General features: G+C 40.5%; 1 protein-coding gene across 50 annotated transcripts in view; it reads right to left on the bottom strand.

Moving 5' to 3' along the window:
- Positions 1 to 1,971: 1,971 nt before the first annotated feature.
- The window catches only part of SLMAP (sarcolemma associated protein), an 88,910-nt gene continuing 65,420 nt past the window's right edge, over positions 1,972 to 25,461 (bottom strand). For 25 of the 50 annotated variants that reach the window (XM_079316901.1, XM_079316896.1, XM_079316938.1 and 22 more), the window contains 6 exons: positions 22,177 to 22,497; positions 21,283 to 21,400; positions 20,812 to 20,983; positions 19,275 to 19,409; positions 15,760 to 15,849; positions 12,813 to 14,743 (listed from right to left, as the gene is read on the bottom strand). In XM_079316901.1, coding sequence (XP_079173027.1) covers positions 15,766 to 15,849; positions 19,275 to 19,409; positions 20,812 to 20,983; positions 21,283 to 21,400; positions 22,177 to 22,497 — 830 coding nt within the window. In that variant the 3' untranslated portion in view covers positions 12,813 to 14,743; positions 15,760 to 15,765. Of the gene's footprint in view, positions 2,854 to 12,812; positions 14,744 to 15,759; positions 15,850 to 19,274; positions 19,410 to 20,811; positions 20,984 to 21,282; positions 21,401 to 22,176; positions 22,498 to 25,461 lie in introns of those variants that run through there. The other 25 variants (XM_079316890.1, XM_079316908.1, XM_079316892.1 and 22 more) reach the window with 3 other exon arrangements.

Raw genomic sequence — 25,461 nt, 5'->3', positions numbered from 1 at the left:
CATGCTAAGTCACACTGATTCCTGTTCTAGGTGTGCAAATACAGAAGGACACAGAAGATCCTAATAAATATCCACAAAACAGCTGTTCCTCAGAAAGTGCTATAAGTAGATATATGGAGTACTGAGATAGTCCAGCAAAAATAAATTGTATCCTAAGGCAATGATGCTTCAAACATGTGCTGAAGCCCATAAAAATAAGTTAAAGGCTGTGTTGACAGACAGGATGAAGGAAAAATCTGTTTCTGGGATTAGTAGTTACAAAAGGTCTCCCAGATCCTGGAGTAATCATAGGATGAAATTTCCAGATGGCTCACCAGGATCTTAGTAAGACCAGGGAAGAAACACACATCCCTAAAGTTACCAGGCACAGCAAATCTTCTGGATAAACGGTATTTCAAGGATACTCTTGAGAATTGTCACATGATTGGTGGCACCCAAAATCTTCTCCAAACGAGGATCAGCTTTTGCAAAACTGTCCAAATCTCCTCACCTTCCTGGAAGCAGGAGGAATGAAAACTGCCTCTTGCCCTACACATCAGCCAGGACACCAGCCCTTAGCCCTGGGCAGACCCACCCAGGGAAGGGCACACTTAGGGCACTGCTGTGATTTGGCCCCAGTGAGGAACTGGTGCAGGTTTGTGAGATGCCCCAAACTATCTCACTTCTGCCCTCACACCAGCTGGGGTCACCTGCTTTTTATAAAGCTGCTGTTTTAAGAGAAGGTGAAGACACTTGGTAAGCTCAAAACAAAACACAAAGTGCCATCACTGAGGAGCTGGGAAGACAGAACACCTTCAGATGTGATTCTCCTCAGGTTTAAGTGTGAAACTCGGGCATTGGAGAAAGTGAAGCCTGGCAGGGGCCAAGAAAAGCAAGTTGGTGACTTCCCCACAGCAGCTCAGCAGCACTGGAGCCTCTCCTATAATGTAACATTTGCCTTCATTCATGGAGGAAACAATTCAGAGAGGACAGAAGGCTCTCTGGTTTAGGACATGGCTGGAGGACACTGGGCCATGGCACATCCCAATGTCCAACAGCATTTAACCCCAGCCCTTCTCATGGCATGAGGCCAAGTTTGAAAGAAAACTCACTGGAAACAATCACTAATGCTTGCTAAACACTTATTAATCTTTAAACAAGCAAACAAATAAACAAACCCAAAGAACTTTCAGCCTTCTGTCCCTGCCTGACCAGCACAGATGTAGTCACTTCCTGACAGCAAGAAGAGGCACAGAGACATGTCCCTGCAGCAAGGCAGGTGCTAGGAAATGGGGAGCTTTTGTCGACTTTGCTCATGGTAATTCACTACAGAAGCAATTCTTTTCAGTAAATATGGCACAAAAAATCCAAGTGAGGAGAAACCAGGGTTTTCTCTCTCCAGCAGGCAGGCCTGTGTGCTGCTGCACACGTGCAGTGGCACAGAGGTGGAGCCTGCAAATCTGCAACCATCCCCTTTGGAGAGAGTGACTTCCCATTCAGGTACAAAACAGCTGCAAGAACCCAGCCAGGCCAGGGCTCTGGCTGCTCACAGGATGTCTTTAAGGGCTGAATGAGAAGCTGTAGAGCAGATGTTCAGCCTTGGCAGCAACTCAGCCATACTGTGGTGTATGGTTTTACTTATTCAGCTCTGGCCAGAAAGGATGCACATTTCCTCCACACTGTGTGGTAGAGAAGAGACTGAACCTGGCTGTGGTGATATTTTCTAACAGACATCAGCAAACTTCCCAGTAGGAACCCAAGTGCTTTACTGGCAGTTCAGCAATGCCCTGAACACCATGCCCTGGATGACTAACTCTGAATCCCGGGAACAAGGCAGCCCTTACCATCACTGGATGGGTCAGGCATCACTTACAAAAGGCTTTTGGAGGAGTGCAAAAGCAGATTTCTGGAGAAAGCTGAAAGGCAACAAAAAAGCCAGCTCTGCTGCTCTTCCCACCCCCCAGCAGGCTGCAAGCACCAATTTTCAAACAGTTTAAAAGGAAAAAAAGTGATAGATTTTTGCTAATGCATTACAGTTTGAACTGAAGTCAGATTCACAGAACTTATCTGACTCAGGATACAGCACCTTTCCTAAATACACACACTTGAAGATGAATCACACTTGTCTCATAAGGACACTTCCTAAAATTTGCTCTCACGTAACTGTTTAGGGTTCCCGTTCTGCAACAGAAGATGATGTCACTTTATGTTTACATAAATAAAGGTCCTCAGATCAAGTCCAGGAAACCAGTCTCTTTCCTCTTAAAGTTATTAACTGTGTCTACTTTCTTACAAGTTGAGGAGTGTAAGAACTGGCCAGGGCATAAATAGAAGCACAGACCAAAAAAAAAAAGGTGCAAAAGTGACCCAAATCACATACTTAACACAGATTTCTTCTGTTCTTAGAAAACTGGCCATGTTAAAAGTGATGCAGCACTCATTGCTCTCACTCTGTCCACAGCAGGGAGATTAAACTTCTGCACAGGAGAGTTGCAACTGAAAGATATTGCCATTACACTGAGCACAAATAGCTTTTTCTTGAACATTGAGCATGCACGTGGCCTCCCCTCTCCCCCCAGCTTACATTTTATGAGATTTTTGACAGTCAGAGAAAACTCTCCTTCCATATGTTCAGGATGTTAAGATTTCAACCTCCTTGCAGCAGGAAAAGAAAGTCATCTTCTTTGCAATGCCACAGCACTGAGCACACACAGAGCACTGAAACAGTAACGCATGAACTGATCTCTGCCACTGTGGAAAACTGCAGGGATCCCGGAGCAGGTCTTGTTCCTGTCATGTCTGCAGATGCTCTGTTAAGGACTCCAGGGACATAGAGCAATTACTAGGGTTTGTTTCTGCTTTCCAGGAGCAGTTCTGTTCGGGAGAGAATAGAAAGGGATTATTTTTACCTTATAGTTTGGACTTACAGGGTGTGAACTGAATTTTTCTTCCCACAGAGAGACATCATGTAACAACTCTTCCACTGCACTGTAAAGGGGCTGCTCCTTCTCAGCAATGCCCAAAAGCCCACAGGCTAATGAGGGTGACAGGCAGGGCCCAATTAGCAGCACAGGCATAGGGACAGTTGTGTTAAGGCCACACACTGAGTCTAAAGGGGTTTTTTCTTCTTGTTTTGGGGGTTTTGTTGGTTTGTGGGTTTTTTCTGCTTTGAGCCTAAAAAATTGACATCTGCTTCTGGTAAAATTAACAAACCATTTTATTTGTCAGTAAATGTAGATTGAAATAGTACTGAGAACTGCATTGTCTGGGTCTGCAGGATTGTAGGAAGTATCGATGAAGCATTTTCCACTGGCATGTGTATAGAGAAAAAAACATTCAAGTGAAGATAATTTTTTCCATATATATTATGTACATTATTATATACAAGTGAGAATTAGACAAAACAAAACTAGAACAAAGATTCTTTTAAGTTTCAAAAGGATCTTTGTCTCTCAGCCATAGGGATGGCTCAAGCCAAGCTCAGTGGATGAGGCAACACATGAGGCAACAGATGCATCAAAGGCATCTCACTCCTAGTACACAGTTTAGCCAAGGCAAGACTCAGACCCACAGGGACTGGCACCAACATCACTCTTGCTACAGCAGAACAGCTCTTACCTTCTCCTGATGCAGCCAGGCTCAGGTGCACCCTCCACTGTGCCCTGCACAAGTCCTGCACTTGTGCCAGCAGAGCTGCCTTCACCAGGGGCTTTGCCCACCCTGCAGGGGCACTGTGCCCCCATGACAGCTGCATTCTGCAATGTGATCCCCCCCAAATCCCATCCCAACATGTTTCCTGCAGCTGTGACTGCCCAGACCAAAGACTTTGCTCCCTGGACACCCTAGTGACTACAAGGGTGTCTCCAGTTAAAATCCTCTGCTTCACCTGTTAATGCTGCAAACACAGCTCCAGGTCACCTCCCTGCTGCAAAAGGCAGGAGAAATCTGCATTCAGGGCAAGGGGAGCCCATGGACCTGGCTCTCATGTGCTGGTGAAGAGGTGCTGGCCCTGCAGGGGTGACAGGAAGCCTCGGGTCACAGCAGACCATGGGGTCAATGCCAGGAAGGGGATAAGAATGGAGCAGGCTTCCCACGAGGTTCAGGCACAGGGCAGGAAGGCAGATATTGTCTGTGAGGCCCCTCTCCTGCACAGTGCATTGAGCATTAACCAGCACCTTCCCTCTCACTGCTCCCAAGGTCCCAGGGCAGCTCCCCTGCCCTGGCAGCAGCTGGGGCTCCCCCACCACGCTGCCTCAGGAGGCAGGCAGCACACAGCAGAGGATGGGGATGCTCTTTCAAGGCTGGAACAGTACCTTTTCCCTCTGTGGCAAAACCCAGAACATCCTTCTCAGACCCACTTGACCCTTCCCTTCCCCATGCCTCTCCCTTCCTTGTGGGAACATTCCCCAAAACTCGCTGTTTCCCCCTCATTTCCTTCCTCTCAAGACACCTGGAATTTCCTCCTGCAGGCTCCTGCCACCCCTCATGGTAATTCAGGCCAGGTCAGGTTTCCCAGGACACCAGTTTATTGTCCAGGAAACCAAAACAAGCAAACATCCAGCATGAGGCTGCTGGGGCAACATGCTCAGAGACAACACAGCTACCAGGGCCTTTATGGACTGAGGATGACAAATTTTTATTTCAGCAAAACCACCCTGACATATTTGAGGAAAAACAGAAGCAGCAACTACCAGCAAGGACACCCTCAAGAAGGCTGCAGGGGAAGTATTTTCCACCACAAAACATGTTTTGAAATGTGATTTGACATCTCAAGCTGTTAGTAGAAGCTCCTTGCTCAAACGAGTCAGTTTTGCAATGCAGCACAGAAACAAAAGAAAAATCCTCTCCAGCTTCAATGCCAGCTTAAAAGTTATTGGAAGCAGCCAACATATTTGGGGAAGGTTTTTAAATACCCTCTTTCAAACTAAGATGCCCCAAAGGTCTGTGTACACAGTACACATCACAAATTGCAACTCCAACTTCACTCTTCTAACACACTGTATTTTAAAAGCTTAAAATACGTTCATCTAAGTCTCCATCCCATTAAAACTGCACTGAGAAGCACAAAGCTTCATCCCACTAAAAGAGGATGTATAGGTAAGTCGAGTTTCATGTTCAGCTACACCAGTTTTTTTCTGCTCCATGATCATTTGATTCAGAAGAGCATGCAAACACAGCTTTGCTGGGCCATTGAATGTGCACTGTAAAACAGAAACTGGATAAATACCCTTAAAGCACAGAATATTCTGAGTTGGAAGGAACCCACAAGGATCGAGACCAACTCCTGAATGACCCACACAGGGATCAAACCCACAACTTTGGTGTAACCAGCACCTGCTCTGACCAGCTGAGCTGATCTGTCCCAAAATCATTGCACAGTTTGGACTGAAAGGGACCTTCAAGATAATTTCATTTCAATCCTCAGCCATGGGCAGTGACACCTGCCACCAAACCAGGTTGCTCAAAGCCCCATCAAGCCTGGCCTCCAATACTTCCTGGGATGGGACATCCACAGCTTCTCTGCTCAGCCTGTGCCAAGGCCTCACCATCCTTACAGGGAAGAATTTATTGCCAATATCCAACCTAAATCCATCTGTTAACAGATGTGCTGGACTCCAGCTGAAAGCCAACCCCACAGGGCAGCCCACAGCACACTGAGATGCAAGAGGCAGACTCTGATGGGCAATCACAGCCTCCCCAGATGGCAGTGCCAGCTGCTGGGGTGCAGCCCTCTCCCACCCTGGACACTGCAGACACTGGAGCAGGCATCATCCCCTGTAAAGCAGAACCCACATCACAGCAAACCCTCAGCCTGGGACTGCAGAGAAAAGCCTGGGGCTCTGTGTGCCTGGGTCTGCAGCCACCACCTGATCCTGAGAGCTCCACAAACACAGTGCTGAGCCTGAGCTGCCTTTGGGCAGGTCAGATACCTGCATGCAGGACTTGGGCAGCCACAGATTGCAAAAGCACTGTGGCCTTTCTCACACTTCAAGGGCCTTCTTTTTATGGCTTTTCAGCTTTCATTAGTGAGAAGCAGGAAGAGTGAAGTGGTGGTGTCCCCAGGCAGTGCTAACAGGATGTGACTCTGCCCTGAGTCATCATCCTCTTTCTCCTCAAGTGCAGATGGCTGCTCACACCTGGACAGGGACACCTATGGCCATACTCATCAGGACAAACCCACTGCTTCCCAAGCTGGCACTTGAGAGGCTGCAGGAAGCAACCTTCACATCACACAGTTAGAACTTTATATTTTCAGAGTATCCTCACAACCAAAAGGACTGAAGAACTCCAAAATGTGCTCAAAATCTAAAGAATAATACAGCAGCTTTCTGATGAAGTGTCTGAACTAGCAGGGTCACACCAAGGTCTTACTTAAGTCCAAGAAATTAAAACATTAAGTCACACAGCTGCAGAATATAATGAAATATGCAATTATTGTTCTCTATTTTACAATTGAATACTTACCATGTTTGAATAATCTCCAGTGAAATGTATTTCATGGGAACTGGAAACAATTTGCATTAAATGAACCAAATGAACACCACTGCTAAGGAGTCCACGTGCACATGAGCAGAACTGAGGTGCCTCAGCTGAGAATTATCTCTGCCAATACTGTGGCTCATCTTCCATCCTGACAAACTTTACAACAAAGGTTTCCCTGATACATTTCCCTGCCCATCTAAGGCAGTCATTCAGTAGCAGGGACATCTGACAGACTCACATTCCAAGCAGATGCAACATCCTACACATCTGACAAAGCAATTCAGTTCTCACCAAAGAAACATCCCAGAAGTGCTCATTCAGATGGAATTATTCCAGTATTTGTTTTTCAATTACTGGAAGAAACATCAGTGTGGGGTAAATATTTTTTTACCATTCTTTAGATTTCATATGAGACACACCATATAAGACAACAAAATTTTTTGGTATTTGTCTACTAAACATCCTCCTTAACAGGGACATGGATGTGCTAAGGTGCACCCTCACTCACTGCAAAGACAATAATGTAAAGTAATAATATGGGAGATCGTTAATAATTTATTATTGACTGGGACATAATTCTTCTAAAGAAGAATTACAGTTCAGAGAAGTCTGCAGGGAAGGATGTCCTACTGCTGCAGCATGTAGCACAGCATACCAACACCTGGACAACCCAAGGCTGGAAGTGCAATTAAAAAATGACTGTGAAGTTGCTGCAGGCTGTGTCTTGGCTTACGTGCCACTGCAATAATTACGAAATGGAAAAACAAAAAGAGTAATAAAGTCTCTGACAAGGGCCAGCTACAGTTGGATTCCAGTCAGGTTCTGCAACAGAAAAACTGCCAGTCAGCTGTGGCTGCTACACTTACAACAGAAACACCAAATGCCTTGAATATCACACCTACTGAGCCTGAGATATTGACACTGAACCTTTAAAAACAAGCAAACTTTATCACCACCTTTTACCTGCACCATTACTCAGAAATAAACTCATTTAGGGTCTAAGGAAGAACACTCTGCACTGGTGTTGGGAGACAGGAATTCAAGACAAACTTGAAAAACATGAAGTGCTACCAACATTGTCCCATGAAGAGCAGCAGATCTATTTATCACCTTTTTAGGATTCCTTCCCCCCCAATCATCCACTGGACCTGGAAGAACGTTTTAATGCTAACTCTGACCTTAGCTTTTTAAACTGAAAAAGAGAGACAAGTTACCTGGGTCTTAGACCAGGACTTACTGCTTGCCTGGAGTGAAACCATGTATACTTAAGCTGCACCCTGGGGTGGATCCAAACCACACAGTCTCCAAACAGGGAGGAGACTTTCCTTCCTCAAACTCGCTGAAAACTATGTGAGTGACTCACTGAATGGCCTTCTCTTGAGTCAGCACTGAAACAGAGCTCCAGAATCCTCTCTGATTTACAGCAGAGATAAAAGACTATAGGATTGTTGGTTGTCTTAAAGGACAGTGAGTGATCCCCTGGATGTCTCACCACTAAACCCACACAACTCTTGCCCAAACAAAGCTCACATTCCTATCCCCTGCTGCAGCCCTTCTCTCCCTGGGTTCAGACCTGTTGGAGTCCAGCTTTACCATGTCACACAGAGCAGGGAAGGTCACGTGGCTGCAAATCCCATCTGCACAACACAAGCAGGTATATGGACTCCAATTTTGAAATTAGTTTAATGGATTCATTAATTAGTAACTTTTCTTCTATCGCAGTAAAGCAGAGTGTAGCAGGTTCAGAAGTTGTGGAATGCTGAAATTTGGAGTTAGGCTGAAGGAAAGACTATGTACAATACAAATCAGCTTTCTGTTGTGATGTAAATTTATTCTCATAATTTTTACCATTTATTCATCCCAAAAGACATATTGCATATTTGGAACATTTTTAAAGTAAGAGCCACTGTATTCATGACAAGAAGTAGTTTTGTCACATCAAAACTGATGACATACTCAATAAAATTATTTTCCAGAGCAAGAACTCCTTACAAGAAATATAAATATAAACTTCATAAATGATCTAGCATGAAAAGATTAAAATAGCAAATTCATTCCATACTGAAGGCAATACTTTACCATAATGTGTGTGCGGTGTTTCTAAAAAAAAATAAAAATCCATGTCCCAGCAATGGGTACTGAAATAAATACAGATAAGCTTTTGGTTACATTTTATTCCAATAGAACAGAATGAATTAATGACTTCACTCCTTTGTCTCAATTTACTGACTAATATGATCAGGTAATAAAACATTGCTTTTAGTTTAAACCAGGCTTTGGATTTGTTCCTCAGACACGATGAAGGGATGACACACTTTGGCAGCACATTGGCATTTTCAATGTCTCACCTGACATAACACAGGAATTACCTCTCCCTGCCAACATCTCCATTCCCACAGCTGAGAACCATTTACCCAAGAATCTCAATTACATCCCCACTCTCTCATGGCTGCTAAACACCAGTGACCATGTCCTGGTCCACCACATGCAAGCACAATCCCAGAGCAGCACGGACACACACCCACATCCTCGGTGCCTTGGAGCTGAGACACAACAGCTCTGGGAATTGATGCTCACCGAGCACACTGAGAAACTCAGCCACGTGAACAGCCTCGAATTTGAAATGCTTGGAGAGGGAAGTGTCAGTAATGTGCAAACAACATGATGGGGCTGAGGCAAGAGAGTAAAATGGCTGATCCTCAGAAAAGGACTGGCTTTGCTTCACTCAAAGATGTAGGCAAATCATAGCACAATCTATAGGAAGCAGTCAGCAAAAAATTCAAGAATGCAAAATAATTAGTACCTGACAAAGCATTTAAAAAATAAAATTTCCCTTTTCAAAGCTTTTTAAAAAATGGGTTTATTAGTGTTACTAAACCAAGACTTCTGTAAATCATGACATTCCAATAAAAAGTGATGGTTACATTGCTATCACTGTTAACTAATAATGCAGGTTACAGAACAGCTGTCAGTTTGTAAAAACTAAGTGAAGGAATTATTCTATGAATATTTTCCCTGTTGTACTTCAGGGATCAGTTTTTCTCTCACTGCTGTTCAACAGTGTATGATCACTAGCCTAGAAAAAAAGCTTCGAGTCATCCCTATAAAACCTGCAGGGAAAAACCCTTCAGTGCTGTGCTGAACAGTCATGGGAACAGGCTGCTGCTTGGGCCTGCTGCTTACAGTGGTTTTTACCAAACCATATTGCAAAGTCAGATGCCACAGGGTGCACCTCATACTGGGGTGATGTGAGGAGTACAGTGATGGATGGACAAAGTTAAAATCTACAAGCTAGAAATCAGTGAATCCCCCCCAAAAAATTCTGGTAGACAATCAAACAAGAATACCAGAGCAGGATATAAAGCTTATTGTCTATTCATATGAACTTAATAAGGTAATAACTGTAAAGACATGTTCTATTCTGGCATCTACTCTTCAAAAGAGAACATCTGGAAAATAAAAAATTGTTTAACAAGCTGACAACAAAAACTAGAGGGATGAAGAAAAGAATTTAAAAATTCTATCCATTCATATAAAGTAAGATTGGAAGGTATTGTCATGGTGTGCCAAATCCCTGGATCAGGACAATATTTGCAGCAAAAGGACACCCTCCCAGAGAGATGCATTGAAGTTCAATTTTTGGAAGCCAAAGCAAGATGAACTCAAATACAGGGTTGGGGATTGGTTTAGAGTTTTTTTCTGGAGGGAACAGTAGTTGCTCACATATCTTACCTACAGAGGTGACAGATATTTTATCTGAAGTTCTTAAAGCAAGAATTCCTTTTTTTTTCTGCCAAATGCTGAACTTGACATTCTGCTGCTGCTGCTGCTGAAATCAGACAGAAGTTTTATGATTTCCAGATTAGTGATGAGCTCCCCTTACCTTTACAATCAGGAACTTGAGCCTGTCCCTTTCCATCAAAACCTGTGTTTGGATTGCTGATTTACTTTGTACTTTCTACTGCTGGGAGTCTTTAGTCAGACACTGGTAGCATCCAGCCTGTAAGCAGGAATGGCTGCAGCCCCTCTCTTCCAAGCAGAAGAACTTGCCTCTGTTGGGCAAACCTCTGCTCACTTTCAACAAGCTGGTACAAAGTAAAAACCCAGGAAAGCCATAAAAGAATCCCCTATACTGCAGCCCAGTTCCCCACCAGAGAAGAAAGAGGAATTCTGTGTTCATAAGCATGTGCAAAGAAGGACTGGGATGAGCAAATCAGCTGGATCTGGGGAATTCAATGCAGCTGTTTGCAGGAAGCAATCATCCTTCAAAAAAAGACCCAGAGGTATATGCAAGAGAGAAGGAAAGAATATGGCTTCTAATTCTTTTATATGATCAGTTGCTATTATTAATGGAGACTCAACATTTTGAGACAGTTGTTAACGAAACACTAATGATGGATGAACAGCCAGATGGGGGAAAAGGCCCCTGGTGAAACCTGGCCAGCCCCACTTGCAGAGCCAGTGCAAAGGACAGTGGCTTCCTGAAAGCCATAGTGGTGACCTGGTGTTTTAAAGCACTCAGATGCTGCTGGTGGAATGAATTTGGCAGTGGATTTGTCATGGAAAAAAAGATTCAAGCTGAAGAAACGATTCTTGCAAGTGGCAGAACCCTATGGATTAAGGCAGGAGACATTCAAAATCCTTTACATAAAGCACACAGAAAACTGGAACAGCTAACATACTTTAGAAGACTTGATTAGAAAAATAACTTAGGGATATACCCCAAAAATACATGCACAGGTGATTGACTACCTTTGCTTCAGCTATCAGTCATCTGATACTAATTCCCACTGTTGCATGAGAACTTTTGCAGTATATTGTGCAGGCTCATAATTCTCCATTTAGCACCAAAAAATCCAGACATTCTGCAAAAAGGATGAGGCAAAGACTCTGGAAGAATGCTTTTAATTCAGCTACAAGGAACAGGAAAATCACACTGTATTTTTCACATGTTTATATTTTTAAATAAAAGGCCTGCTATTGTAGTCCCCATATAGGTAAATTCTTCTAGAATTTAAAAATGGTGCCTCACTCAAGACACCAGGACAAATCTGAAGAAGTGTTCAGATATTCTAAGACTTATACTAAATCTTCCAAATTGAACTGGCAACTGATAAAACAACTCTCTGCCTAACTTTGCTATATGAGGAACCTTTTTAAAACCTCAAACTTCAGTGCAAGTCAGAGCACTTGTTTTACAAGTGGAGCATCTCACACGTGTGAAAAGCTGCTTGGTATAGTAAGTCCAAGGCTTAGCTAATCAAGCCTCACAAAAGTAACAACCTAAACATGAATGTAAAAGAGCACACACGTTTTCCATTAAAAAAAAAAACAAAAAACCCCAAACTATAAAAGACAGAAAGGTTTGTGCAAGGAGTCCTTGCAAAATAACTCCACTTGGTGTTTTAGTATTGAAGCACTGAAGAACAGCAGCTACCCAACCCTTCTCCAGGGATTCTCACAACAGAAGAGTGAACTGTGCATTTTAGCTCATTCCTCATCATTTTGAACATGCAAATGTCAAGAACTCCTGGAAAAGGCACTGTATTAGGGAGCCACAGGTATATTTGTAAGCACAAACCCCCATGCAATGTGTATTATGCACCTGTGATTATAACAATGTGCACATGCACGTAATGAAATTAGAAATATTTCTCCTTTAATACAACCACATTGGACCTCAACCTGCAGCTCTCTGATGCACTAAAGATTTCTGAAAACAGAACATTTGTCCTTAATACAAGGGCAAAATTAAGCCCCAGGCAGAACTGGTGTGGTGCAGGGTCCCCCAGCTGCCCCCAGGGAACCTGGCACCTTCCCTGCTGCCAGCAGGGAGGGACCCCCAGCCCTACCAGGCTCCATCTCCTGACACCACCTCCACAGGCTACCAGCAGGGAGGAGGGAAGGGAATCCACTGCAAAGCAAAAAGTAGCTGAAAGAGGGACAAACAAGGAGTTTGAGATGCTGAAGAGGTGAGGAGGCAGCATCAGGCTCCCTTCCCCCAGCAGGGCCCTCCTCTATAGCCAGGACCTGCAGGCACTGCTCCTCCTGTCTCACCACCCCTGCCATGGGCACATCCACCCTGCAGCTAAGAACACCTCCTCCATGGCAATCCTCTCCCAAGCCTTCCATGACTCTCTCCTACCCCACTTCCTTCTGCAAACCACACAGAGGGATCAGCTAGACCAAAACTGAAACCAGCATAAATGTGAAATAAAAGGTAAAAATAAGTCTTCTGCTCTTACTGGACATGCTGCAGACATTGTGCCTAGTAATTGTGGCAATATCTAGTGCAAAAGAAACTTAGCATGAATCTCTTGTTTTCAAATGACATTCAACTCAAACATGCATAGGGAGAGTAAAGTTATTTTATTAAATCATGCACATCACGTGTGTTAGTGCAAATAGTTTAATCTGTACTCCAGAAATTCTATTGTATTTTTATATCTTTACAAAATAGATTTAAAACAATTAATTACTTAAAAAAATGTAATTCTGAAGTTAAGCATTTCAGAACAATATTTGCAATAACCTATATACAAGAGGTACTAAGTACCACTGGCATACGAGTGTTCTGTGGTTGGGTGGCTTCCTGCAACTGAAAAGGATGAAAAGGATGAAATTAATGAACTAAATGACAATAATTATTTTCTACAAGTCACTTGTGGACTATTTTCTCCAACTAACAATCCTCCCATTAGCAAATCCCATGTAACTTAAGATAGAACCTTTAATTAAAGGACAATGACCCTTAAAACCTCACAAAGTAAATTATATACTAAATTTCTATTTAAATATTTAAACTGTCGATTGCCATAACGTTCTTTAAAGCCAATTGAATTGCTGAGATTACCTCCCTCTAGAAGTTCCCTTTAGAAGAGCCATTTTACTTTACCATTCTTTAACATACTTTCAATAAACTTTTTTGACAGAACTGTTGAGCTGAACAAGACAACTACTGTCTACATTTAATTCAGCACTAATTACAGTGATTCCCACCAAAAGTCAGCAAATAGCAATAGTTATAGTACTTAGATAAGGAAAATAAACTTTGTAATGGGGACCACTGCATCATACTTACAGCCATGTGATAAGGAAGCACAAAATTTTACTACCAAATTAAAATCATCTTCACCTGACAATACTTCATCAGGTATGATTCCAATTTCGTAGTATTTTATGCATCTAGATATTTCTCAGCTGATCACAGACGTACTGTAGCAGTTCTCTTAATAAAGTTACGTCCACAAAAGCTTATTCTAAAGAGCTTCTCCAGCTCAAGTCAGAAAGTATCAAATGACTGAAAAAATAAACTGATAGATGCGATATGTGAGAAGGTATTCATACTTTTAAAGAACGTATCTCTTTAAATATATGAAGTTTAATAAATTACATTCAAACTAAAGTTAATGTAAGTTGAATCAATGCACTATGTCCATCAAATGACCAAGTACTTGCTCCCAGAAACACCTTAGTTCACTCAAGAACACACACATGCTTACACTCGCACACGCGCACACTAAATACTTTAGGCTGGTCTTCACCATCAGTATCTCTATCTCTTTAAGGCTGGACATGAATTGTGTTTATTCCCAAAACCCATTAATAAAGCAATCCTTGTGAAAGAAAAATATGCTTCCTTCGAAAGGCATGGTAAGAGAAGTTTTCTTAAGTCTTGTTCCCAACAGCTCAGTGACTAACAGCAAGTAAAATGATACACTAGTTTAAAAAAAAATAGATCATACTGAAAGGCACTGAGCACACTGCATCTGTTTCCCAAGTATCTGCAAGGTTACTTGGCTTGGATACCCAAACCAGTATTTTCCTCTTAAGTCTAGCAATCAGATTCTAAAAGTCAGTGTCCACAACCCTAGCCATTATAAATAATTTGGTACCAAGAAGCCTGCTTTAGGCCACCATTATAATATTCAGAATCCCAACACACTAATTTAAAACTTGCATGAAGTTGTAAGCAAAAATATTGCTCACAGTATGATGAATCACAATTTTATTCCCTCTTTATAGACAGATACATTTTATACAATTTAAAGCAAATGACCCTACTGCTGTTCTCACGCAGAGCTGTGCTGTATTAAGAGGTAAAAAGGAAGAGAATTAATCTGTTTTCCCTCAGTATATGAATGTTGCCAGCTTCTAAAGGGAGGACGGTGTATGGATTCAACAACAGTTCTCATGGAGAAGCTCTGGTTAGGCCTGGGTACAGCACCACGGCTGTTACAGCAACCAAAGCTGCCATCACAGGCATCCAAGGCCATTGTCTCTGTGTGGAGAGAAAAAAGAAATCAATATCATATTTGCTCTAATTCATACTAACCAGTTTACCTGGTGGTTCCTGCAAGTCCTGAGTACCTGTTGATAGGCATCACTACAGTGTTACCCAGGAGCCCTGCTGCAGGCTAGTCCTGACTTGGAGCTCACAGCAGAGCACGTTCCTCTAGCACAGGCAGCTCCACAGCTCTGGGTGACTGAGGATCGTCTGCAGGACTGGGCAGCTCCGTTCCTCCAGGTTTGATACTGCACACACCTCAGAGAAATCTGCCACTGAACATGCCAAGGCTTGAGATGTTTGAAACATCGCTCCAGCCGAGTCAAGGCTAGACAGAGGTTTATGCACCTCTTTAACTTTTGACTGTTTAAATCCAGATCTGTGACTTAGTTTGTAGCAGATCCTAACAACACCATTTTTAACAGACTGTCACAACATTGCATGACAACAATGGCATTTTAAGAGGAGGACACACTGAGAGACAAGAGAAAATGCAAGCTGAGAGTTCAGAATACAAACCAACCACCTATTTCTTGTCTTTTTTGCCCATCTTTCCATCAGCAACAGTGAGAAAAATTAAAGTGTTTAGAGCCAGAGAGGAATTTCTTAGTCCTTAGATAGGAACCAAAGCTTGTTGAGTTTTATTATTAGAGGCAAACTCTTCATTTTTCAGTTAATTAAGTAATTAAGTTTTCTTACAAGCCCTAGCATCACAGCATTGTGCAAAAGGCAGCCCATTCGCTAAAGACAAACTGAGACCAAGTTAGAAGAGGCACATTCAAGCACCAGTTAGAACAAAATTAATTGTTAGAATTACAGAAATCACAAAGATGTTAAATGATTAGTGGATTGCTCAGCTTGTCAGTGTCAACAGAATGGCATATTAAATGAAGGGTTTGCTTCAGGTAAAGAAACACCTGTGAGCATTTCACCATGCACTATTTGATACAGAAATGGCACAAACAGGTGAGAGGGACAAACATACATTGACTGAACAGTAGTGCTTGTACCTTTCGCTACCACAATGGGCCGTAACACCAATACAGGAAAGCCAGGATTAGGCCGATGAATACGGCTGGGACGGGTTGTAATATGGAAGGCTAAAGAAGGGAAGGGATATTAAAAATCACTTTGTGCTATAAATCAATCAGGTAAAGATGATTTAGAGAGGGGAAAATAAGTCAGTAAGTTTTGTTTTAATTGAAATGTATTAAAGGCATCTAACACATTACAGCATTATCTAATCTGGTATACAAAGTTAGTACACCATTCTACTCAATGAACAGGGATGTTTAAAAATAAAGGGAAGTAAGCAGAAAATGTTCCAAGAGACCTCTTGTCACAACTTGGAATTTAGCACTTGAAAACAATATGAATGTTAAACTGATTTGCCTGTATCTTAATTATAGTTGCTTTTAGTTTTTCTAAGTAAGAGGAAATCCTAGTTGGATTTCTTGAGAGACAGACTCACACCAAATATTGGATTTTTCAGCTATTTCTTTGTTCCTTGCTAGTTAGCCTTTTCCATTTTCCATCACCAGCCTCCAGAAAATCAATATTTTTTTCTCCATTAGTCAATCAATTACAGCTATGTCCACAGGCAAACCCAGCAGTTCAGACATTTCCGTGAGATTGTAACATGACTGTACAATCCACACCCAGTCACTAAAAAGCAGAGAAGCACATTTCTACCAGAGATACCACAAAGCTCAGCATCTCTGCCAGGTCAGCAGCCTTGTGACCAAATGCAATTCTGAAAATTGATCAAATGTTGCAGCTGAGCCAGACCAGCAGCTGGCCAGACTGCAGGGTTCATCCAGCTTATGGCCTCCTCAGAACCATCCACACTTTTTCTCAGTATGTTCTATTCATGGAAGCCACTGCATATTCTGGATAGAACAGCCTCTGTGATGTGTAAAATTAAAAATGGACCTAAAATGCTTTTTAAGCAGTCCTTGGAAGACATCTGCTTTCTCTGTATCCTACTCTATATATTTGTGCACACACAAAGACACACAGAGGTTAAGGTCGAGCCATGCCAAATATTTTTAAACCTGTTTGTGCTGAAGGTACCTTGATTTTGTTCAGTCAAATAAATAAACAAATTATAAAATTATGCTTAACTTTTCTTAAACATTGTGATTAGTAAGTAAAATCTCATCCTGTTATGAATTTGTAGGCATCACTTATTCATAGAACCTCCAATGTGGTTCAAAACACAGGAATATTAGAAGGTATTCTAGGTCTTGTTCAATTATTTTTTTCAATCAAGGCAAATAATTAACAGAAAAATTATGTGTAACTATTGAAGACTTTTCCATGCAAGATTATTTTTGTGTCCCAGGTGCCACGAATCACAGTGCCACCTTTCCACAGAAAGCCTGTTGGCAGAAATAATCACAGCAGTGTTCAAAAAAGTGCCAGAGGTTTAAATCAACCAGAGCAGCTGATGTTCTCAAACCATTCACATCATGAAATCTGTTGTGTAAAGCGCATCAGAAGTAACCAGTGAGTACAAGCATGCAAACAAGCAGTACACCACACCGCTAAGCATTTCAAAAACACAACATTGCAATCTTTTTTTTAAAAGTAAAACTTAAATAGTAAAACTTAATATTAAATTATATCCCAAATGGAGTACAGAAGCCTTGTCTGTACTAACATTTGATGGTTTACTGAACAAGTTTATAGATTTTTTTTTAAGTTATACACATTCTTGGCAAATGAAATCAATGATAAATATCCATCACATTCTATGAGATCACCTCCAAATGATTAGATTTCTCTCCTCACAAACTTATCAATACATGATAAATCTGTCTATTGCCAAGGAGCATTTAACTAGGTGCTTCAACAAAAATGTGCATCTTTTATTAGAATATGAAGATATGCAAACTCAGACACACGTGGGCTGCAAAAAGGAACAAATCCCACAGTGGGAAGTCACTTTCTGTCCTCAGAAATGAAGTAGCAGATAATGATTCCAGCATAAGGGGGCAATGGTACTTGAAATATTTGACCTTGGAACTCAGCCCAGTATCCATGATGTTTGAAACAATCCCCAAGATGGAAATGTTTTACATTACTGACTGTGAGTAATGTTTGGTGAGCAGTGAGTTTGCCCTTATATGGAGGATGTTCTTCATCACACCCTGACCTCCGGGTTTCAAGTGTCACAATTAACTCCTCTTCTGCAAGCAGATTTTGGCAACTGCTGTGGTTTCTGCTTTCATTTAAATACTCACCTCTAATTCTCCCTAAAACTTCCTTTTAGTTTTCCCACTTTCATCAGGTGCTCCAATTTCCTTCACAGTATTTCAATCCTTTACTATTCCTCCCTTTCCACTGATCATTTTGATTCTAAGGTTAATGTTTTTAACAGAACAGAAAATCTTATATTCACAATTATTTATTCAGCAGGATCTCTTCTTTTAAAATGTGGTGGAATTTTAGTCTGGTTGTTTTTGACTTCTGCTTTAAGCAAGTCAAGTAAATCAGGACTATCTGAGCACTGCAGAACAATTCTAAGCAAGAATCAGGTTCCAAGAGAATTATGAGATCAAATTCCTGAAAATGCAGCTGAAAAAAGTGAGAAAGGCCTTGAATTCTTTACATCTTTGACAGCTCCATGAGGTTCAAGGTTTATATTCAAGAACTAATTATGGCAAGGACATTCATACAGACTTGAGGCATCCAGCAGCCAGCTGATTTAGAGCTGGCTTTCCTTGTAGTTAGAGAAATAGTTTGCTGAAGTCTGCTACAGAGCATTCATTATCCTCCTGGTTTAGCACTGTGCATTACAGGAGCTGTTCACCCTGCACTGGCCAGAGAGGCAGTACAGGAAGACAAAACCAGCCCTCCCAGGGTAGTAAGGGACCTAAAATAGGGCTGTGACCACCTTATAATGTGTCTGCCACACCCTTAATGTTTGGAAGATTTCATAATCTCAGTAAAATAAAAAATTGTCTCCAGCTGGGAACTCAGTTCTAATGATACAACCTCTCAAACTGAAAAACATTTCACAAGTGAATAGAAAGGACAATTCAACTGTACTGTTTAAAGCATGAGCCCATCAGAAATAACCATGGTTAACAAGAATAAGCAAGAGTAAGGAGGGAACATCCATTGTAATAAATACTAATAAATTGAGAGCAGCTTGAAAAGGTTCACTCAATTCATTTGGATACAGGCTTGTCAGCTTTTACCCCTGTATCATTCTTGGAAATCAGAAAATTTTACTTCTGGTTCACTAGTATTTAAGCCACATGTTTTCAAGAGAGCAAGTATCTAAGGACATACTTAAACTGTCAAGTAACTGTAAATTTAACTTTCATGTGGAATTGTAATAGTGTAATGATCTGCATTTCTGCACATATAGGACCAGAATGGAATTTGGCATAATATAGAATATGGTACACAGCTTTTTTAAGTCTCTCCTTTTCTATTTGACTCTTCCATATTCCCTCAATCAACAGGATTGCCAGTGTCATAACCTGACTTCCCCACACATTTGGTACAGACTTACATTGTTTCCTTTTTCTTGTAGCAGCTTCAGGTTTTCTTTACACTGTTTGAGCTCTTCAGTGAGTGACTGGTTTTGCTGTTCAGCCACCTCATACTTTGCCTTTAGCTCAGAGAGCACAGTCTGTGTTCTTTCATACTAAAGACAAAGAGAGAACAATCTGTGAACCCCTGGACACCCAGCACATGCTGACATCTGCTTAGCACACAGCTCCCTTTTCTGTCATCTGCCTAGACTAACTTGCCTTGCATCAGTGCACACTCTTCATAAAAGCAGGGTAGAATTTAGATTTCCTTTTTTTCTAAACTTTTTGCCCAGCTTGGCAGGGCTAGGACTACTAAACTCAAGGAAATACAAAGTAAATGCAAAGCTTTAATTAATCTCTCATACCAGTTATTCACTATCATATTGGAAAGGACTGTAAAAACTACAAGAATGAAACAAGAAAATAAGGAACAAGGAGTCCTTTACATTTGAATAGTGATCTTACATCTAGGCTGCAGCTTACATATCTACATCCCTCTAAGAGATGCAAAATTCAACATTGTATGAAGTAAAGCAAATCCTCTTCCCACATAGCAAATTGAAATGTAAGAGCAAGGAGGCATGAAAAAAATACTATGCCTTGTTAATGCCATGCCATAATCCTCAGTGTGGGTCAATTACAAACAGTACGGGGTGAATGTGACATGTTCCTACAGAATGGGTAGCTTTTCCTTTTTCAAGCCCATATTCCATTTTCTCTATTCTAGCAGTCCTTGTGATTTGGCTCAGTAAGGACAGAACCAATGACTTTCAGTACTGGCATTCACCACGAATTTAGAAGATGAGGCATCTTGATAAATACTGACCTAATTACAAAACAGATTAAGACAACTGGGATTTTCAGATTCTGAGAATTGTAAGGAATGTGACATGGATGAATTAACCACAGAGCAAACAAAAGGACTGCAAAAGAAACTAAGAGCAGTGACTGGTGAAACATTCAAAATGCTCATAAGAGGAAGCAAGTAAGTGTTGGAGACTATGGCCTTCTTCCAGATATGGTCTTTAGAGGCCAGGCAGATTAAACACATGCCCAGAATGCTGGCTCTTCCTTATGCACTTACAAATCCAGTAAGATAAAAGGAGATCTTTGTAAAGAATATGTAGTCCCATTGCCAAATAAAAAAGTTCAAATCTAACTGGGAAGATTAGACTGCAAAAGAAAAAGAATTAACTTTCACTCATGCTAAAGAACCTCTGGACCATGATGTTCAGAATGATTCTGGATAATGATTTACCTGTCTGAACATCATAAAAGTAACTTCACTACAGTAATGCATGAAAGTAAAGTTTAGGAAGTTCTCAAAGAACATGTGTATTTACCTCAAGTCTCTCTTTTTAGATTTGACTCTCAGTTGATATTTCCTTAGCTACCATTTAAACTGCTTGTAATAAACATGAGAAAAAATCATTACTAGAAAACTTTCCCTTTTCTTTTAGTTTAAAAATGTCATTGGGCATTACATCCTTGCAAAATGGAAATATTTCATGTTACCTCTTTCTGAAAATCTTTTGCTTGACTCTCAGCTTCACTGAGTTGTGTTTTTAGACTGGCTGCATCCCGTTGATGTTTTTCTCTCAAAGATCCCATCTGATTTTCAAGTTCCTTTCGAGACATTTCAAGAACACTTATATCGCTGGTTAGTGCTAAACTCTGCTTCTGAGAGCTGAAAAACAAAATCCAATTGATTCCTTAGCATTTTAAATTTGCACTAACAGGCACCTTTCACCCTTGAAAGATGAACACATTGTTTTTTATATGCAAATATCAGCTTAGAGCAATCACAGAAGAACAGATGTTATTGTCTCCCTATACAGAGTGCTGACAACAAAAGGCTGGTCATGGTCTTGCCTTTAAACATATGTCCACAGCTAGCTGTGCATCTCTTTTAGGTGGAAAAACCATCACCACCACCAAACTCTTCAGCTGCTGTGGTACCTCCTAGACAAATCATTGTGCCCTTACCTAGAAAGCTCCTTCTCTTGTCGCTGAAGTTCATATGTAAGTGAAGTATTTTCCTTCCTCAGTTTAACACATTCAGCTTCCAGAGCAACCCACTCTGCCTTCAACTTTTCAAGTTCAGCTGCAATGAATAAGTTAATTCAATTAAGTAAAATTATTTCATGACTGCTCCAAGGAACACCTTGAATAAATGAAGGAAAAGCTAGTATCAGTTGCAAATTTCAAATGCACTTGTTTGTAATTGTGTCACGAATTCTCTCGTGAGCACCCATAAAACATTACAGTATCTTCTACTGTTACGAGGTTTATGACTCAGTGCCAGGCAAGTTACTTTTTTCATTAAAGCTTTTTCTAAGGTACAAAGGAGTAGAAAACAGTCTTTTTATGGGTCAACTCTACTATATTAGAAAGAGTGGTAGAAAAGCATATTTGAAGAAAATAATTTCCAAGGCTTGAAAATAGCAAGAGAATCAGTAGATAACCTGCCTCTGTTACAAGGAAAAGAATGTTTAAAGAATAAGTTTTGGTTAAACTTTGATAGAATTAAAAAGTCAGGTGCTCTCACTTCATGGGTTTAAACTATAGACGAGTTACACAAGTCCGCTTGGAAATTTTTTGGCAGTTTGAATCCCTCAAGCTGTAGAAGTTTTCTGTCTTTTCTAAGTGGAATTACACTTAGTTTATTACTGATATAAAAGAGTACCTAAGTTAATTGAGGAATAATTGGCAGTAACTTTTTAATGAAGCATGCAAGACATCTTTTCTAATACCACAAGCCTTGGTACACACACATGGCAAATGACTAGAGAGATAAACAGTGATCTGAGTAACTGGCATTGACCACAGTGAGCAGGATCTCTGGTAGCCATGCTCTGTGACATCCTTCCTAACAAGTACCTTTTAGGCGAGAGGCCTCCTCCTGCTGCTGCTGCTCACACTGCTGGCACTTGAGCTGAAAACTGGCTTGCAGATTGACAACTTCTTTTTCATAATCAGAGGCATCTTTCCTCCACCGCTCGAGCTCCGCTCGCACGGTCTGCAGCTCACTTTGCAATGCAGAAATATCTGTGTCTCGTTCTGATGCTGCTTTTTCTGCTACTTTTTGAAGTGACAGAATCTCATTTTGAGCACTGACGAGTTCATTTCGAGTGCTTGAAATTTCATTCTCCTTTTCCTTGCGAAGAGTCTCAATTTCTTCTTGTAACCTTCGCAACTGAGCTGGAAAGCAGACATCCATGTTAATATTTTTTCAAACTAAAAACCTTATCTCTCTTTCTCAATATGTTGATATTTAACAGGACTAAGGAAGCCTAATGCAATTGAAAAAATGCATTTATTCTGTCAAAAGCTGTACCCTTAAAGAGGCAAGTATGTGGACCATGCAATACAGAGGGTCAAAAGAAACAAACATTTTGTCTGGACAAGGCTTTCTTACACAAGGCTGTGCTGTGTGTGTGATACCAAAGCAACTTTCCAAAATCTGGAAACAAAATTTAGATCCAACATCACTGTAAGCAAAACAAGTATTAGAGGACAAGGACATTGGGGCTTTCAGGGACAAGAGGAAAGCCAGAAAGCTTCTGTCACAAGCCAAACATTTGCAAGTCTACACTGGAAATGTTTGCCTGTTCAGCAGTTATCTTGCTATGTCTATAAATATTTGAGACATAGAATAATTTCTACTCTGTTCTCGACATGCAGTAGAGGAAATAGACACTATTTCTTTGCAAAAAGCATTTGTCAAAGCACAAGATGAATTTTAAATTGAAAGGGACAGCTGCACCATGTATACTAAGCTAGAAGGTCCTTTATCATTTACAGCTTACTGTAAATGTACAGCAGTCATATATGAGGCTACTTGACATTCCTGCATAAAGCAAACCTTATAAATTATTCCACTCTAAAACCCTTTCATTACTAAAGACATCTCTCAGCACAATTTTTCATAAACACAAATGCAAATGGAATCCAGTGCAAACAGTTAAAAAAAAAAAAGTACAGTACAGAGGAAAGGGAAGAACAAGAGAACTACAGTTATAACAGTCATAGGAGCAAAGTGTTTAATTTGCTGTTGTTCTATTTCACTTTAACAAAGAATGTATTTCACTGATTTCAACATGCAAACAAGCAGTTATTAAATTAATGAAGAATTTCTGTGAGAAGGAAAGGTACAATTCTTAAGAAAGAAAAAACCTAATGTAAGATACAGTAGAGGGTCAGAATTACAGATTCAAGTTGTATGTTCTAGAACCAAAGGGCAAAACAAGGACAGTGAAAACCATGGGGAGGATAACCAAGGCTGAGTAGCCTTCCTAGGTTACTTGCATTTATTTCTGTCATCTCAATCCATTATAAAACATGACAGGAAGAATGTGAGTTAGTCTTGCTCTAAACTGATAGAGCATCAGAGCTACTCAAAGAGACTTGCACCTCCAGGAGAAATATACTTGATGTTTTTGAGTAGCTACATATGCAGCAATTCAGAAAGAATTCATACACTGGTACAACCTAGAAACTTTGTTGATATAACTTAGCTGATGTGCAATGAAGAAGAAAAATCCACCTTTTTTGTGCCCTCCTCTAAGCAAGCTCCAGCAAGACACATATCTCATTAAATACATTGAAGAACCTATGAATTACCCAATTCTCCACTTTGAAGGAAAAAGACATAATGGGAAAAACTAGGGTAGTTATATATTGTAATACCTGAGAGCTATTATAGACAATAGTAAATTAATTTCATGGCAATTCTGTGTAAGTTGAAACAGTCTCTGTTCCATAATAAAAACATTTGTAGCATGATGGATTTTGAAATATATATGAAGAAAATGAGGCTTACTATGACCTTGTTTGAAAATAATTTCTACAGGCTTATACCAACAGAAAGCAAATGAAACAGTGGATGAGAACCTGACAGGCAACACATGATTCATCAACAATTACCTTTCCATGTATCCTGATATTAGAAGCCTTGAACCTACCAAAATAATATGCACTAAAACACAAAGAACTACAACTTGATAATACAGCAGGTGCCTGAGCAAAGGAATGCAAATAATATCTTCCTGACAATATTTCCTTCATCAAGCCAAGCTAAACTCCTGCTCTTGGTGCTGGCAGCATTTCAAAGAAATGTGTTTTTTTATCTAGTGCATGTTGTTGATGAACAACTCTCCCTTGAGATGTTCAAGCCTAAAAACAAGCAAAGTCTTGGACTGAAAATACAAAGACATACACCAGTTCTAAGTTAGATACAGTTGTAGAAATAACTACACAGCAAAGTTACTATTAGCAACATGGGAATGGTTTCTGAAGCATTGGATAGAATTTGAGAGGACAATTAGAAAAAAACTTCCATTACATCTCTCGTTTATGTAAGCCATTACCTCATCTAAATTGAATGCTTTGCTTCTTTCATTTTTTTAAAATAAGGAACAACGAGTTACTTGAATTTCCTTGCTCTAGTTATGTGTTCATCTAATGAACCTGACACGTAGAGACACGATCTCAGTTGTTTTTCTGTTACTTTCTCTTTTCTATCCAAAGACATTGATTCCCCAAAAATATTTCTAGAAATGCTACTTCATGAAGCTGCCAGGGTTCTTTTCCCCTGCAGTTCACAGGGGCTGCCAAGGGAGAATCCTGACAACTTTTCCCTAAGAGTGAGATGTGTCACAGCTTAAAAGTTTGGGAAGCAGCAAAGCATACAGTGAACATCAGAACAGTTTGAACTACAACAGAGAGGAAGAAACATTAGCAAGACCTCTCCTGAGAAGGATCCAGAAAACAAAAAAAGTACTGAATCAAGAAGAGGAATCCTGCATTTAAGTTTGGCTCTGTCAAGTTTCTACTTTCATTCTCATTTTAGGAGGAAAATTTTTTTTCTTTTTTTTGTGCATAGAAATAACTACCAAATGTTTTTTAATTGTTGTTACAGCATTTACTACTTGAAGAATATTCATTACCAGCAAGATGACACTCAAAATTAAATAGCTCCTCTCATTCTGAAGATGAGCATTTTTTAAGTTTCTCTTTCTTACAAGAGCAACAGCTGAAAATGCAAAGATTCTTTGCTGACAGCCACATAAAACACAGTTATCACAGAAATTTTTCAGTGTAACTAGTATATGACAAGTACCACATTATCCAACAAACTACTGCCCAGAAAATAATTTCTAGGGC

Source organism: Erithacus rubecula, assembly GCF_903797595.1.
Source record: "Erithacus rubecula genome assembly, chromosome: 13".
Classification (NCBI taxonomy): domain Eukaryota; kingdom Metazoa; phylum Chordata; class Aves; order Passeriformes; family Muscicapidae; genus Erithacus; species Erithacus rubecula.
The sequence above is the reverse complement of the archived record's forward strand: the minus strand, read 5'-3'. Positions and strand labels throughout refer to the sequence as shown.